The sequence below is a fragment of the Mirounga leonina genome, unplaced genomic scaffold, assembly GCF_011800145.1.
Source record: "Mirounga leonina isolate KUSES-001 unplaced genomic scaffold, KU_Mleo_1.0 Mir_168, whole genome shotgun sequence".
Lineage (NCBI taxonomy): Eukaryota > Metazoa > Chordata > Mammalia > Carnivora > Phocidae > Mirounga > Mirounga leonina.
In genome coordinates, this window is record NW_023270426.1 from 63,984,220 (window position 1) to 64,002,397 (window position 18,178).

An 18,178-nucleotide genomic window follows, 5' to 3' on the forward strand; every position below is an offset into this window, starting at 1 on the left:
AAATGTAAAATATATTAAATATATTTGGTGGTCCAAAGGATTTTTATTCTCTGAGACCAAGATTACCTAAAAGCTAAATATGAAAATGTGAAAATCCATATTTATTGAAGCAAATAAAACTGCATGCACAAGCTTAAAAGAGTAATTCAAATTTCAATTATGGTGATAAAGGTCACTTCTTTTAGAATGAGAAAAATCTCAGCTATCCATTTCTCTTCAGTTTTCTCTTCTCAAGATCTTATAAATAAAACACGACAATTTCACTTAAGCCAAGTCTCAATAATCAGCTATGTTACTGGCAGATGGACAAGCAGATGGAACATTTCTCATAGCCTTTTCTACTAAAAGAGTCCAGCCAAAAATCATTTTCCAATATCTTCCTGAGAAATAAGATTAATTATGGCAGTCATCACTGAAAGCCCATTGTGAGGATCAGGAGGAAGGAAAACACTGTTTGTAGTTCCTCTGCCTAAATATCTTAGCATAATTTCTAAAATTGACAACATGATAGAGAGTATAATGCTAAGTGAAATAAGTCAGTCAGAGAAAGGCAAATAACATATGATCTTACTCATATGTGAAATATAAGAAACAAAACAAATAAGCAAAGGAAAAAAAAAAGGCACAAACCAAGAAACAGACTATTAACTATAGAGAACAAACTGATGGTTACCAGAGGGGTGGTGGGTAGGGGAATGGGGAGATGGCGGGGGGGGGGGGAATTAAAGAGTATACTTGTAGTGAAAAAAGGTAAAATAAAATAAAATAAAAATACCTAAAAATAAAAAATAAAATAAAATTGACAGCATGAAAGAAGAAAACAGAGGGGGGAAAAAAGAGAAACAGGCAATTTCAACAGCCTAAATTCTTATTTCCTTTAAAGTTCAATAAAAAATAAAATATCTATAAAATGAAATAATTTCTAATCACCCTTACATAAGAATTGTGGTAATATGAACTTTTAAGTCTAGAAGTAAACATAAATTTGGAGATTATCACTTAAAAAGTTTTATAGACCTCCATTTAGTTGGCTATGAATGCTATATGCTACCCAGAACAAAATTTCCCATTGTCGGAAAGGCTGTGTTTGTACCTCAAGTATCATCACTGAAAGGTTCACATTTACTCTTAGATACTAGTTCAAACGAAGCATGCCCTCTTCACGATACCCTCTCCTATTTGGAAAGATCTATATTATGTGAGACTTGAAAAGTAGCAATAAAAATCTGTGGGAGAGAAAAGGCTAAGGTTTTCTTTTCATATTTGGTTCACACTCAAAGAAAATCAATTCTGGAGCAACCAAATCAACAGGAACCAGAAGAGAAGGCAAGTAGGAAAAGAAAGGAAAGGGAGCACAAGAAAGATGTATAAGAAAAAAAAAAAATTCAAATGTATGTGTAACAGACTTTTAAAAATCATCTAACAAATAACACTTCTATTTCGCTAGTGAAATTACAGTTCTATAAGATACCAGATTTACTCAAATTTTTCTGATTCCCTTAGTATTAGACATCACTTTTTTTCCTACACAGATTCTCTCCAGGAACAATGAGATTGCTCATTTCCCCTCATCTTCAGCCCTACCAATATACCTAAAACAGGCCCTTACTAGGGAATGTACCACTGATACATTGTATCCAAGCTGCCACTCCCCTGACAGACTGCTTCTTCCTTCCCACCCTTCCCCATGCATCTAGCATGGCAGCTGCTACTAAGTGCAAGAAATTGTATCTGTTCCCCAATGCAAAATTAATACAATATGTATATTATCGAATTCATTGGCTAGTATCTCTATGTTTGATATTCTGAAAAATGATTGCTTTATCTAACAGAATAAATACATAAAGATTTTCTAACCTCAGCTTTATTATAATTCTAAGATAATAAACACAATGAATAATAAGAATAATACTAACCAAGTAAAATATTCCAGTGCTTTTTCTATGTAGTCTACAGCTTTCCCATCAAGATAATCGACTAGAGCCGCTTTTGCCATCATGAGATGGCATTCACCCAAACCTAAAATCAGGTTAAGTTTATAGTTATTAAAACACACACAAGAAACACTTAGAATAAAGTTGATAAAAACGTGGTGATGTGATATTAAAGCCACTTTCCAGAAAACAAAACTCAGTAGTATTATATAAAAATTATCTTTAAGTATGGTCTGGCATACATTTAGTATGGAATTCAAATGGCAGGGTTCTGTTGGGAGTAAATATGTACTAAAAGTGATAAAAATCTATGGAAAAGAATTTCTTTGACTTTGGGCAAGTTACTTAATTCAAAACCTCAGCTTTGAAAATGCTACTAAATGCTTCTCTCCTTCATATTACTATTTATTAACTATTGTGAAACAAGATTTGATCTTTTTATATTCAAAACTGGATAGCAAACTACACTGTAAAAATTAAATGAAATAGCAATTTCCTAAAGATTTAATAAATGTGAATTCTTCTCTTGAGGAAAGTTTTACAAAATTTAAAAAGTTTCCAAGACCTAAGTTATGTATCACTTAAAATATATACTATTTCTGACTTAAACCCCAATTGTTTCACTTAAAAAAGAAAAAGAAATGGAGTAAAGGACATATAATGGGCTCCAGGTTTTTTAAAATGGTTAGATATAATCATATAAAATTTAGATTATATATGGATGGTGGTGTTTTACTTTATATTACCAAAAATCTTTTGTTAAGGAGTAGGTATATACGGAGAAACTAAAGTTGATTTAGGTATTACAAAACAATGTAAGTTGTCCCTAACGTTCAAAAAATGAAAAAAAATCTGTAAGTTAAAAAGTAATTAAAAGGTATTGAGATATTCTGAAGCTATAGTGAATTAAGTATTAAAATATAAGAGCAGGGAAACTCTTGTTTTAGAGATCCATTAAATAGCTATCATGCTATTTGTTCTAAAAGTTAAATGTTTATCATATTACTATTTATTTATTGTTAGAAAACAAGATCTGCTCTTTCTATATTCAAATCTATATAACAAGTCATACTATAAGAGGTCCATGAAAGAAGACACTTGCTGTTGACTAAAGAAGTCCTTTTTAGGTTATGAAATACATTTAGGAAGTTTACTCAAGGATTTTATACTCCATTATCAAAAGTCAAGGAGGTATTAAAAAATTACCTTTCAAAGCCGGCACATAGTCTTCTTTCTTTTTAATGATCAGCTGGTATTGAGCTATCGCCTCCTTATATTTGCCTAGGATTTGCTGTATTGCTGCAACCTTAAACACACTGTATGTGGATTCTGGGTTCAGCTCACTGGCTTTTGTGAAGGATTTCAAGGCTGTTGTATAGCCACCTCTGCTTAAGTATGCCTCTCCTAATGACTCCCAACAATTGAAGTCCTTTGGGTCTGCTCTTAATGCTGCCTGTAAACTAAAATTTCAGTAAATAGTAAGAGAACTGAAAGTAAAAGAACTACTTCCACATCTGAAATGAAAATATAAAATAAATAATTCAACTGAATCACATATATCCATAGTTCCTTCTATTTACGAAAGTGCTATTTAAAACAAGTATAAGGGGCACCTGGGTGGCTCAGTCGGTTGAGTGACAACTCTTGATTTTGGCTCAGGTTATGATCTTGGGGTTGTGGAATTGAGCTCTGTCTTGGGCTCCACACTCAGCTGGAAGTCTGCTTCAGATTCTCTCTTTCTCTGCCCCTCCCCACCCCACTCCCCTCATGCACTCTCTCTCTCTCAAATAAATCTTAAAAAAAATAAATAAAGCAGATATACCTGTTCCTTTTACAACCTGAATATATTTTATATAACTTGAATATTTTAATACTAAAAAATTTTATTACAATTTTGGAATGAATAAGAACAAAATATTTTTCAAACAAGCGCTGGCCAGAATTCTTTTCCTTGACTATCTGGAAGAATTCCAGTTTCCCACCAAAATAGGTATATATCTCCATATGCCTCATGACAATTAATAATCCCCCACTGATCCTTCCACCAAAACAGAAATATCACAGTATTCTAGATATTGACCTAAATCAGAAACTTTTTCTCCATTCAAATATATACATATATATATTTGTTAATGTTTTCACAAATTAGAGGGAAAAAATAACTGCTACAACAATTTGTTAGGTTCAGAAAAAAGGTACTTTCTTTTCCTGTCTATTAAGAAAATATACAAGGCTTATAATTAATTGTGATCATTCACATTTAAGTATTCATTTTAAGTTTTCAGTGTGACTGTAGTAATAAAGGAAATTTATCTCTCGTAGTATAACCAAAAAACTTTATATATAGACTGAGGTCTTATAAACTTAATTAAACTGAGGGACGCCTGGGTGGCTCAGTTGGTTGAGCGTCTGCCTTCAGCTCATGTCATGATCCCAGAGTCCTGGGATCAAGTCCCGCTTTGGGCTCCCTGCTCAGTGGGGAGTGTGTTTCTCCCTCTGCCCCTCCCCCTGCTCATGCTCTCTCTTGCTCACTCTCGCTCTCTCAAATAAATAAAATCTTTAAAAAAAAAACTTAATTGATAGAGAGATGCTATATTCTCATTACTAGGAAATGCCAAGGCTCTGTTACACTTCCTTGTAAACACAAAGTCTTTGTTTTTCATTTTTTTAAACTGGTACAGTTTAAAAAGGACAGCTGACATAAAATATTATATTAGTTTCAGGTGTATAACATACTGATTTGAAATTTACAGACACTATGAAATGTTCACCATGATAAGTGTAGTTGATAAGTGTAGTTACCACCTGTCACCAAAGTTATTACAACATGATTGACTATATTCCGTATGCTGTATTTTTCATCCCTGTGGACTTATTTATTTTACAATGGGAAGTCTGTACTACTTAATCCCCTTCACTTATCTTATTATTATGTGTTTATTATTATTAAATATATTTTATGTATTCTTTTTTTTTTTTAAAGATTTTTATTTATTTATTTGAGATAGACAGAATGAGAGAGACAGAGAGCACATGAGAGGGGGGAGGGTCAGAGGGAGAAGCAGGCTCCCTGCCGAGCAGGGAGCCTGATGCAGGACTCGATCCAGGGACTCCAGGATCATGACCTGAGCCGAAGGCAGTCACTTAACCAACTGAGCCATGCAGGCGCCCAATTTTATGTATTCTTTTTTTTAAAAGTAAGCTCTATGCCCAACATGGGGCTTAAGCTCACAACCTTGAGATCAAGAGTCGCATGCTCCACCAACTGAGCCAGTCAGGATCCCCTATTTCATTTATTCTTAAGAATGGTTCAAACCAAATAACTAAAAAGGAGCTGCACCACATCACATGAAGCTGGCAAATTTATCTCCTGCCCCAAAACAAAGCATGCCACTGGGAGAACAACAAAGATATCAGCCTCAGCTTTTTAACATTCCTTAAGTTTCCACTGAGAACCTATTATATGCATAACACTAGGAAGATTTCACTTCATTAGAATGGCCAACTCCTTAACAACTGGACATCACTTAATTCATTTTTGCAATTTCAGTGCCTTGCAGATAATAAGAACCAATCAACTATAAATAAATTTTGCTATTTCTTCTCTCAAAATATAACCTGGAATGAGGCAACTTGTAAAGTCCACTTTGGGTATAAATAGAGTTTAATTTAAGGAACCAATATGCTAATAGTTTAAATGCACTAAGGTATCTTACTCAGCCACAGCTTGAGAATGCTGACCAGCTTTCAAATAGTATAGTCCTCGCCTAAGCCAGGCCCATTTTGCCGTTCCAGCACCTGCCTTTTGAGTTACTGTTGTTAGGGTAGCTAAGGCAGTTTCCTGAAATTAATAAAAGACTAATATTAGACATCTCAAATATCATAAAAATACACAACACCTATGTAAAGTACCCAAATGTATTTTCATTTACCACTTCCTAATTTTTAAACTTACACTGTTATATATTCAACTACGGTTTTAAAAGTAAGTGATGAGTAATGTAATGTCTGCCAATGAAAAGAAAATTTACTCCATAAACAGTGGCAAAAATATTTCTATTGCATCTACAAAGAAAAATAAAAAATAAAAACTTTCAAGGACACACATATAAAAATATTTCTATTTCTATACCCAGGATAAAAAGGCAAAAGTATTTAAGTTACTAGACATACCATCTCTTCAAGCTCCACACTTAAGTCAACTGCCGCAGCTCCAGATTCAGCATCAGTATCATCTAATTCAAAAGCTTTCCTGTAACAGCCACGGGCTCTGTTTTTATCTCCTACCACATCTCTGTAGTAATGACCTAAATAGCAGAAAACTTTGCCCATGTATGTATCCAGTCTGGCAGCCTTTGAAATAAAGATTGACAGTAACACAATATTAAAGTTTGTCTGTGAGGTTCTTTTTAAAAACACAGAAGATAAATACACAGGTTAAAAGAAAAATAGAACACTTTTGTTAAACATACAAAAATATGCCAACACATCCCTTAATGTAAGATTTAAAGCAATAGGAAAGCTGGATGTCACTGCTTATAGAATGCAAACAAGTGTAAAAATATTATTTCTTTGTTAAAAAAGAAATGCGAAATTAGAGTTATTATTACATTAACCTTCTTTTATGCATCAAGATAAGCATGTAAGACTTTTAGATCTTTCAGATCTAAAATACAAGAAATTCAGGGCGCCTGGGTGGCTCAGTCGTTAAGCGTCTGCCTTCGGCTCAGGTCATGATCCCAGGGTCCTGGGATAGAGCCGCTTCTCCCTCTCCCTCTGCCTGTCGGTCTGCCTACTTGTGCTCTCTCTCTCTCTGTCAAATAAATAAATAAAATCTTTAAATAAATAAAATAAAATATAAGAAATTAAACATCTAGAATTATATATGCCCATATTACAGTGGAAATTACCTAAAAACAATATTTTTCTCCAGAGATAATTATGTCTCATCTTCTATAATGTGTGTTTCTGAAATAAGTAACTTCTACATTTTTTATTTTCTCCTTGAAAATCTACATAACATTCTCACAAAACCTAATGTGTAAGAGATGAAACACCATAAAAAATCCAGTTAAAAAAAAACAAAAACAGGGCGCCTGGGTGGCTCAGTCGTTAAGCGTCTGCCTTCAGCTCAGGTCATGATCTCAGGGTCCTGGGATCGAGTCCCGCATCGGGCTCCCGGCTCGGCAGGAAGCCTGCTTCTCCCTCTCCCACTCCCCCTGCTTGTGTTCCTGCTCTCGCTATCTCTAAAAAAAAAAAAACAAAAAACAAACAAACAAAAAAAAACAAAAACAAAAAACAGTTCAGGGGTGCCTAGGTGGCATAGTCGGTTAAGCGTCCGACTCCTGGTTTCGGCTCAGGTCAAGATCTCATGGTTGTGAGACGGCGCCCCGCGTCAGGCTCCGCACTGAGCATGAAGTCTGCTTAAATTCTCTCTCTCCCTCTCCCTCTGTCCCTCCCAATCATGCTCTCGCTCTCTCTTTAAAATAAATAAATTTAAAAAAAAAGAAAAAACAGTTCAGAAAACAGTAATTTTAAGTGCCTAACTTATCTGATTATTTATGATTTTATTACAAATCCATTTCAACTAAGAATTGAATAGTAGCATTTGTTTTACCTTTAGAAAGTGGGTAAGAGCCTTTGTTTTATCTTTTCTTGTTTCTTCATCCATGAACCAATATGTTAACCCAAGTTGGTAATGATATTCAGCAACTTCAGCATTTTTCTCAAGAGCTCTCTGAAAACTAAGTCACCAAAGGGAAGTAAAAAGATACACAGAACACACACACACACACACACACACACACAATCTAGGAAACTCCTAGTTGGGACAAAGTTTGAGTGATTCAAAGATGCTAAATCAGATGTAAGTTATTACTTTAGAATTTAGATTATAATGAGAAAAAAATACTATTTGAAGAGGAGCTTATAAAAGCACAATGGCCTTTTAGCTTTACCAATGTGCTAAGCATTTAGGAGGACACATCAAACATTGTATCTACTCACTGACCATTACGATCAGCTAGTTAAATTTCATACCCATTATGGAATTTTCTTACAGGTACTGTGCTACATGTTAAACATTTCTTAAAAATACTAACGCTTACACAGATCAAATTTATACAAAATGGATCTTTATCAAACCTACTCATTTTGAATTTTTGAGAAACATAATAAATTAAGATATGACTAGACCTATAAGCAATCTAAACATATCCTTACCATTTCTCTGCTTGTAGATAGTCCTTTTTGGTAAAATGAATCAAAGCCTCCAGGGCATGAACTTCAGCTAGGTCAGGGTAAGAAGAGAGAAGGTCTTCCATAATCTATAAAGTAGATATCTGTCAATTCTTTATCCAAATTAAGCCACTTGTAGCTTAAAAAAATTCCCAATTTGGGGAACCTAGGTGGCTCAGTTATTTAAGCATCTGACTCTTGATTTCGGCTCAGGGCATGACCTCAAGGTTGTGAGATGGAGCCCCACGTCAGGCTCTGTGCTGGGAGTGGGCCTGCTTGAGATCTCGCTCCTCTCTTTCTGCCCCTCCCCCACCAAAAAATTCCCAGTTTGAATGAAAAAAACCAACCTTTGAAGCTTCATCTAATGAGCCTTTGTTCAGATAGGCCAAGCTTTTAAGAACCAAAAGTCCTGGGATATTATTTGCATCAGAAACCTAGAAAATAATTGTAAAGAAATTAAGTCTCTTTCAACACAGAGCAGCAATGTTTGCTTTAATTAAGGAATGACCATAGAAGAGCAGAGTAAAGACATACAGGTCCTGATTTTTATCACTATGAACACATTCATTCTTTGTAATCTTTTTATTAGAGAAAATTTCAAAAACATTTCAAAAAATTAGAGAACAGTACAATAATCCCACATGTACTCATTATCCAGCTTCTAAATTATTAATTCAAAATCAATCTTTTCTCATCCATACCTCTCTACCCATTTCACTATACTCCTGCTTAGATTATCCCAGATATTATAACTTTTCATCTGATACTTTAGCATATATATCTAAAAAGTTCATTTTTATATAATTGTACTATCACTACAAACACCTAGACAAAACCAACAATACATCCTTAGTATCATCAAAAAATTAGCAAGTGTTCAAATTTCTCAGTTGGCTCAGAAAACATTTTAAGAATTTATTTGTTTTAATCAAAATCCAAATAAAGTACATACATTTCAAGAGGCTGATGTCTCTTAAGTCTCCTTCAATCTATAGGGCTCCCTTCCATTCTTTTTTCCTCCCTTACAATTTAATTGTTGAAAAATATGGGCCACTTGTCACATTTCTCACAGTCTGGATTTTACTGAATGTATTCTCATGGTCCTGACATGTTCCTTGGTCCCCTGTATCTTCTGTAAATTAGTAGTTAGCCTTCAACAGTTAATATGATTCAGGTCTGATGCTTTGGCAGGAATATTTCACGTGTCCATGCACTTGGTTATGTACAGTTCTTTGTTCTGGGTGATGTTAGCAATCACTGATATTTAATGCCTAGATCTATTAATTCATTATGGATTGCAAAATGGTGATTTTTCTAATTCTATATTCCTTCTTTCCTTATTGATGGAATACTTCAACAAAAAAAAATTTTCCTCCTGTTATCTATTTGATTATTCTGAGGAACAGTTCATAAAGGAAAGGCAGGGTAAATATTACGAATGTTTCCAAATGGTTTCTTAGCATCCTCCAAAGAGTTTTTTATTGAGGATGTTTTATTGATTTTTTTTTTGTATCATCTTGAATACATGAATTTAAACTTAAACATATTTGATATCTTTCTGTCCACTGTAGTTACTGGTGCTCAAACTCCCCTTTAGCCATGACAATCAATCCATGGTAGTTCCTAAGCCTTTCTAATATAATTCTAGTAGGCTTTGATAGTTTCCTTGCTTTCTAGCATTCTAAAATGTCCTGGGCTCATACATTTTCTGTTTCAGACCTGGACTTCATCAGCTCTCTAAGAAACTTTTCTTTTTGTGTGTGTGTGAATAAAAAAACAAAGATTGGAAAGACCTCCTCAAAGCATTCACACAAAATACATTACTGGTAGAAGGCAAGTAGAAAATAAGAAATTAAGATATTAGTTCTTGAAGGATGCTGACAACTGTTCTAATTTTAATGAAATATTATGAAATGCAAAGCCCTTTGAAATATACAAAACAATGATATTTTAAAAATTCAAAACCCCACAATAAACTGAGTGATACAATTTTAATTTTAGATAAAAAAAAATGGCCTTTATCTGACAAAAATCTGTAAAAGCACCATGTTGTTATAATTCATAATTTACTAGTTTTTTGCCAGGGATTTTCAAATTGCTTGAACCAAAAACATTAAGAAACAGGATTCCTTCTTAAATATCAATCTCCTTCTGTTTTATTAAACTGAAAAACAAATAAACAATACTGTCTACTATGAAGCTACTGTGTCCTTCATTGTTCTTATCAATAATCTATGAACTCTTTATTGAAGGAAAAAATTTAGAATCCCAAATTAATAATAATCAAGTAGTAATAGCCCAAGAGGGCAAAAAGAGAAAAGGAGAATAAGAACAAGACTAAAGAAAGAAATTGCATCATATGAAGTAAATTGTAAGTACTTAACCAAAAGGCAAACAAATAACTTCAGTAGTTTCCACGTGCGTGAATGATTTAGAAAATGCAGATGTGGTGAATTCATATCTCTAATGCAAAATCTGTTTAAAAGTAAATACTTATAAGGAGAGAGTGGTTGATGCCTGGTTGACTGGAAAAAATAAAGTTGAAGGGAAAAACCTGGTAAGACTACCTGATCAAGAGTACAAATTGCTTCCACTGAAGATTCATAATCTGAGAGTTTAATCAAAGCCTCTGCTTTCAAACGGAGACAAAGATTCTTCTGATGAAGACTGCCACCAGACACACCAAGATTATCTATGTTCTTCAGAGCTGACAAAATTAAGGACATTTGAATGAAAACAACCATATTACTTCATTTTTTTCTTCTTGTTAAGGGTGATAAATAATAAATTAGAGATACAATAAGAATAAATTGCCAAAACAATATACATGAAGAATAATTCAGAGCCAAATATAAATTCTTCCCTGAATTCTTTATGGAAATATCTGCATTAAAAAAAAAAAAAAATAGAACAGACCTAAATTTAAAATCTCTACCTTTATGTAACATAACATGAACATCCCGAAATACAATGGCTATCTATATCTGCTACATAACAAAGGTTTAGCAAAGCATCAGTAAAAAACCTAGCAAATGAGGGATACTGAGGGAAAAGAAGTTGAATTCAAATGGACCAGGGTGAACTGCTTCTCAACTACAGAGGCTAGGCCACCAGCTAGGTCAAGAGCAGTGAACCACTTTTATGATTTCCTATCCCCTCATGTGACCCATCTGATCACATTCAAATAGGCTCCAGATGCCTAAGACTTCTCTTATTTATATCAGAGGAATCAAAAATTCCTGAAGTCCTGGACACACCAGAAACTTCCCTGTTACAAAGACAGAGCACCTCCACACAAGCCTAAACTGACTGTCAAAATTCCAAGTGCAGGGATCCTTTGAAAAACACTCATTGTTAGTTTAAAAGAAAATACACTACATGCATATACACTTGGAATTACTTAACCACCTCAATGAAATTTAAATTAGTAACTTAAAATACAAAATAAAGCATATAAGTTTCTTTAAACCACTATCTTTTTCTCCTTTAATATGAAAAGAAATAGGGTTGGGCACCTTACAGATGTCAGGAATACCTTGATTGCATGAAAGAACAGCTTCCTTAGGTCTATGCATTTTAACTTGGGCTTCTGCCAGATGATACCATCCAGTTGTGCAAAGAGGGCTTTCCTTTAAACCTAAAAGGAAAAAAGCAATCACAAAATCCAAGCTTTCTATGACTACTGAGAAAAATGGCAACACCATCTACTCCCCAAATCAGATCCCTTCTTTCCCTTGTCGCTCATATATAATTATTCAGAACACTGATTCCATGCCCCAATCATTTCTCTACCACCACTACTTCAGCTCCCATTTCCACCATCTTTATCCCAGATCACTGAGGGGCTTGCTACCCACTCCAATTCATTCTCTACACTGTAGCCAGAATAGCTCTACAAATACAAATGGAATTATGAAATTCCCCTGCTTAAAACCTTCCACAAGTTCCTGGCTACCCTTAGGATAACATGCAAACTCCTTCACAAAGTGTGTAAGGCCCCTCTCCAGTCTCCTTTCTTGACTCTTACATCTTGTTGAACTGCCATGAATTCCAGCTGTGCTCTCAGTCTCAGGCTATTTCACCTCTTGGCTTGAAATGCTCTTCCCACCCTAAGCTTGTATTTGTTATTCAGATATCTATGTGACTATAAGTTCATCCAGAAACATCATACCTAACAAAACTAAGTTAAAGATTCCTAAGGATGGGGGGGGGATACATAATATATATATATATATATATATATATATATATATATATACACACACACACATACACACACATATATATACACACATATATATAATTATACTTACTTTACAAATGAAAACATTGAGACAGAGAATTTAATTACTTTTCTCAAGGTCTTGAAATTAGTGAGTGGCAGAGTTGGAATCCAGACCTAAGCAGACTCTAGAGTATGTATTTTTTCACTTCTATTTTAAATATACATTCCTCAAAGAAAGGCCCAAAGATAACTGCCTATTGAGTATGTTAGCTAGGATGTAAGGAGGAATTATTCAGATTAGAGGGCTGAAAGTTATGAGCAGAAGAGAAGGGAAGGGACAAAATGGGAAGGGAAGGAATGTGTTTTGTTTCACACAACCAGCAGAGCTTACCCAGGAACCTGCTAGGATAGCCTCTTGCATGAGCCAGTCTGAGCCACTTTGGAGCTCAGGGCCTATATCAAAGCCCATCTAAGTGATCCTGAAGTTACTGTAAGCTCATTATAACACTAAGATTTATTGCTATGGATGGGGTTTTCGGCCATTTTTGGAACATACATTGTATGCACTAGCATGTTGACATGCTAGGCATCTGTAGCTCAACCAAAGTGCCTAATTAATAGCATATGGATTCATTATATTAGAAAATGAAGCATGGGAGCAGGAAAGGGCAAGAAATCAGACTCGGGAGGGTTGCAAACCTTGTGAAGGAGTTTCCATGTTATCCTAAGGGCAGCCGAAAACCCATGGAAGGTTTTAAGCAGAGGAAGAGATATGTATATATTAAGTTTCTTAATGCATACACCAGCTCTCTACCCCTGCCCCCTAATACACTGAATAAAAGTTTCCTGTACTAACCCCACAGGGAGACACTGCCTTACGGGCTATTTCCCTGTCTTCTTACTTGTGACAAATGTTGTTTCAACACTTTCTTGGGTTGTGTTCAATTTAATGCACCCCAAGCAGTGATACCCCTGAGTCTGGTTACAACTATACCTCATGTTACATGCTCTACACTGTACACTTACCTTCTGTTAGGTTCCTAACAGCATCTTCATACTTTTTGTCTTGTAATGCTTTAATGCCTAAACCAATGAAGCCTGGACCACTTTTGGAATCCATTTCCACTAGTCTGCAACAATACTGCTGTCCTTCATCAGTAAGACTGCCTGGAATTAAAAAGAAAAGTTATTAGCATACATACTCCAAATTTCCAATTGCCAAAACATACATACTTCAAGCTCAAATGCTGTCTTACACATTCTCCACCATATCCTGACTCCAGGAATTCAAAACTTAAATAGACCAACAATACCAAAAATATTAACATATCATTAAAAAAATTACGCTTCTTCATCTTCTTAAATATCGGAAGTAGAAACTACTTTACCCACTGCAGTATGGGGGTAAACTGAACCTGAAGTCATACTCAAGGGTTTCAAACAAGAAACCTACTCCTACTTGCTACTATGCTAAGACACAGAGCCTCCCGCTTGCCAGCTCTCCTTTTCCTATTCCACAGTAACTTCACTAATCTCTCTCCTTGGGCAACCATGTGCTGCTAGAGATGTGGCAGCCAGGATGCCAAATCGAGTGGATTCTTCCAGAATCCTATGACCAAAAGACAGACTATTTGTCAAGATACTATACAAAAACGTAGTCACATTTTTCTTAGGTTTACAGGTTCAGCAGTACATTTCTACCTTCTTTCAAAAACTTTCTTTTCCTATATAAGTTAATGGCTAAACCTATGTAACAGTCATCCAATGCCTACATTTGTTCCAAATTTATTTTGGTAAAATAATTTAGTTTAGAAAACACTATTTATTGTGTTATATTTCCATTTTTTCCAACCTCCATCTCAGGATTTCCATTCCCAGAAAAGCATAAAAACAAGCAGAAAATATTTCTGCTTTGAGAATAAACTGTGAAGAGTACTCAGCACTTTAATAAATTGCTTAATCATATAAGAAAATTCTTAAAAACCAACACTACAACTTGAAGCAATAAATATGGGGAACAAATAAAAATAATTTGTTTGAGGGATGCCTGGGTGGCTCAGTCGGTTAAGCATCTGCCTTTGGCTCAGGTCATGATTCCAGGGTACTGGGATCGAGTCCCATGTCAGGCTCCTTGCTCAGCGGGGAGTCTGCTTCTCCCTCTGCCTGCCACTCCCTCTGCTTGTGCTCTATCTCTCTCCCCCTCTCTCTTTCCCTGACAAATAAATAAAAATCTTTGAAAAAAATAATAATTTGTTTGAAAAAGTAGTCTGATGCTTTACTATCTATGTAAAACATATGCCCCCAGACCACATGTGGAGCCACTCTTTCAGTCTCAGATGTCGAAGATAAACTCCTTGCATGTTACCATTTATTTTATATATTTCAAATTTTTCAAAACCATATACACACCAGTGCATAATCCATGATATTATACATTGATTTAGAAGTCCAAGTTAGTACCAAAAATTCAAAAAATTCTTAACGGCTAAAGAATTAAAACTTCAATACTGTTTGGTGAGATACGAAAACAAAGTGGAAGAAATACTACTTTTTTAGTTATCCAGTACAAAAGACCTGAGCCAGCTATTATTATCCTTCTAGACATGAATTTCCTTCTGTCAACCTATTCTCATTATGGCTTCCATAAATGTAATTTCCAAAAGCAGACGTGCCTAATTTCATACACCTTCCTCCTCCCAAGCAAACCAGTGGGGTTTTTTTCCTCCCCTTTTCAACCAGTGGTATTATCTAAACTAGACATCAGAATCACCTGGAGAATGCTAACCCCCCACTCTCAAAGTTTCTGATTTCAATGTTAGACCTGAAAGCTGGCACTTCTAGTAAGTTCTCAGGTATACTGATGCTACAAGTTCAGAGACCACACTTAAGAACCACAGGCCTATAGTATTTACCAACACCATATACCACCTTTATTGTTAGTCTTATATATATACTGCAGTTGCTACCTCTGCAGCTAAATAGTAACTTCTGGAAGGTAGGAACTAGCATGGTATCCTGTACACATTAGGCATCCATTAAATACTGTAATGATCCTTTAAGAATACCATTATGAATTAATGTACCAAAAGGCTTAGTCTGTTAATAAGTAATGGCTGAGAATTACTATGGAAAATTAAAAATCATCACCATTCTAAAAAAGAAAATAAAACGGCTATTAAAATTTTACCTTCAATTTCTAGCCATCTGAGTCAACTATCTTACTCCATAGAAACGTAATTCATGAGAGTACCTTGGCTACATAAACTGCCCTTATTATAAAAAACACACCTATGATGGAAAGAAAAGCCAGTCATGCATCATCCCAATGACTATCCATATGCACGGTACCTAAACACGTACACAGGTAAACAAAATGTGGGTAGGTAGATGAAAACTGTTTGTAAAAGGCTAAGATGAACATGAAAAACTTCTAAATAAGATAAATCTTCCTTAATATCTGGGAGCACGGGGCGCCTGGGTGGCTCAGTTGGTTAAGTGACTGCCTTCGGCTCAGGTCATGATCCTGGAGTCCCGGGATCGAGTCCCACATCGGGCTCCCTGCTCAGCAGGGAGTCTGCTTCTCCCTCTGACCCTCCCCCTCTCATGCTCTCTCTCTCTCTCTCATTCTCGCTCTCAAATAAATAAATAAAATCTGTAAAAAAAAAAAAAATCTGGGAGCACAATTACAGAAACCAAGAGATTTGGGGAGACTATGTTCTAGCCCTTGGGAAACATACTCTCTACATATGACTAAGAACAAATGACACTTAGAGGAATCTTCTCTGGTGTTCCCAAAAACTGTCAACAGTAGTAACAACATCACTGATGCTTTGTAGAGACAAGGGATATTCCAAAGCTTCAGCTCTCAATCCTCTTCATACTAACTCTTGCTGAGAATACTAGCTAAATAATATGTGGAGGATAGAAACAGAGAGGAAATACACTTGATTTCTTTTTGAATAGAAAATCATTTCTTTAACTTATCTGCTCTTTTTAACATTTAAAAGAGTCTAAGATTCCAGGCTTAACAACTTTAAAACAAGTTTGACAATATTATTTTTATTTCTCAATAAGGCAAGCTAGACTTGGGGCTGATGAATGCTAAATCTCTAAGAATAAAAGGCATTCTGAAGAGATTCAGGGTAGATGCCAAGTAATACCTATAAGAATTGTTTCCTAAAGTTTACCACAAAAAAAAAAGGTGATTTTTAAAAATAACTAATTGCTGACATCACAAAGAAATTGATCACTACTATAGAATTTTTCTTTTAAATAAACCTAGCTTGGGGAAAAAAAACCAAAATGGCATATATTCATTTCTTTATTTTCATCCAGATTTTCTAATATTTCCAGAGCACAAAATCTTAAGCTCTTTCATGTTTGAATTTGAAGAACCAAGCTTTCTTATCCTCCCCCATTTCAACTATAAAGCAAAATAAAATAAACCGAAAAGGTCATTTAGCATGAAATAACATTTCATCAGCTGACAACTGTGAAAGCTATTCATTACTTGTTATGTGAAGCTTTATAAACTGAGTCATTTTGAAAATGAATCTTCAAGTCTCAACATGCAAAGGAGGACAAAGGAGAATGAAATACATTTGTCCCCAGTGGAAGAGAACCCAGTGATTAACTGCTGTGAAGTAGCAAATTCCGCAGATACTAAAGCACGCTGGAGGAGGATAGGTCAGCTTTTAAATACCTAACAGTTTCAGAAGTTCTTCATACACAGAAAGTTTGGTTTAGAGGAGCAATGAAAAGAAAACAAGAAATCATTAAGCACAGCTTCCTACTGTCGGACATTAACTATTCAACTTTTACCCCTAGAATAATGCTTTACCTTAGAAAGTACCTAAGCCTGAATGGCTCCATCCCACAGATTCTCACAACCAATGATTCTACAGAGAAAAAACTCTTCCTTGGTGTACCATGTATGTAAATATCCACCTACCCACTCCCCTTTACCAGGAATATAAGCCTTTCCTTCTTTAAATTCTGCAAAATAACCTCTCCAGGAATGATTTTTTTTCATATAAACCAACACATTCTCCAATCATTCAGCATAACCACTTGCTATCTCTTTATTCTAGAACACTTTGTCAAATACTGAATTTATGTGCATAACTATATAGACTTTGTTGATTTAATTTCTTCTATAATTTTGTAGTTTTTTTTTTTAATATAGGGGCCATGCTTATTTCACAAATCCACATTATAGGCATACATGTGCTTATTGAGAAAGCATTCAATCAGTCCTCAAAAAGAAATTTCAAGTATCCTCTTGTGTCATTTGGCATGTGCCAAGGTCAAGAATGAGGGAATAGTACAAATCATTAATAGCCGAAAGAAAATAGAGAAAAAAAGGGTGAACACCAGCCATTGGTTTCTCAATAGCAATTGTAATAGCAGAAAAAGGGTGGAGGAATGGGTACCAGAGACCAATAACAAAATCAGCCCATTTATCTTGGAAATGTATTAGGATTCATGTTAAAATTTAAAGAAACTAGGTGAATTCTGGAACTGTTCCCTGTCAGTGGGGGGAAAAAAACCCACAAAAATTCACAAGCATGCTCCTCATATTGAAAGTCTCCTACTATGTCTCATCCTCCTTGACCTCAAAGCAAAGTTCACAATGTTAACTAGCCCTCTCTTCCTGAACCTCTCCTCCCAGGCAACACTACCGCAATTCTTCTCCTACTCCTCTAAAAGTTACCAACCCCTTTGCATGCTTCCTCCTCTCCTTAAACATAGTCAGCCAAATCCCTGGATTATTTCTTTTAAT

At 35.1% G+C, this 18,178-nt stretch overlaps 1 protein-coding gene across 5 annotated transcripts in view; it reads right to left on the minus strand.

Moving 5' to 3' along the window:
* The window catches only part of TTC37 (tetratricopeptide repeat domain 37), an 84,750-nt gene that overhangs the window by 46,146 nt on the left and 20,426 nt on the right, over positions 1–18,178 (minus strand). For all 5 annotated transcript variants that reach the window (XM_035014877.1, XM_035014880.1, XM_035014879.1 and 2 more), the window contains 10 exons: positions 13,423–13,563; positions 11,707–11,808; positions 10,739–10,878; positions 8,519–8,605; positions 8,157–8,260; positions 7,552–7,678; positions 6,108–6,287; positions 5,651–5,775; positions 3,141–3,394; positions 1,917–2,019 (listed from right to left, as the gene is read on the minus strand). In XM_035014877.1, the coding sequence (XP_034870768.1) occupies positions 1,917–2,019; positions 3,141–3,394; positions 5,651–5,775; positions 6,108–6,287; positions 7,552–7,678; positions 8,157–8,260; positions 8,519–8,605; positions 10,739–10,878; positions 11,707–11,808; positions 13,423–13,563 (1,363 nt within the window). The remainder of the gene's footprint in view (positions 1–1,916; positions 2,020–3,140; positions 3,395–5,650; positions 5,776–6,107; positions 6,288–7,551; positions 7,679–8,156; positions 8,261–8,518; positions 8,606–10,738; positions 10,879–11,706; positions 11,809–13,422; positions 13,564–18,178) is intronic.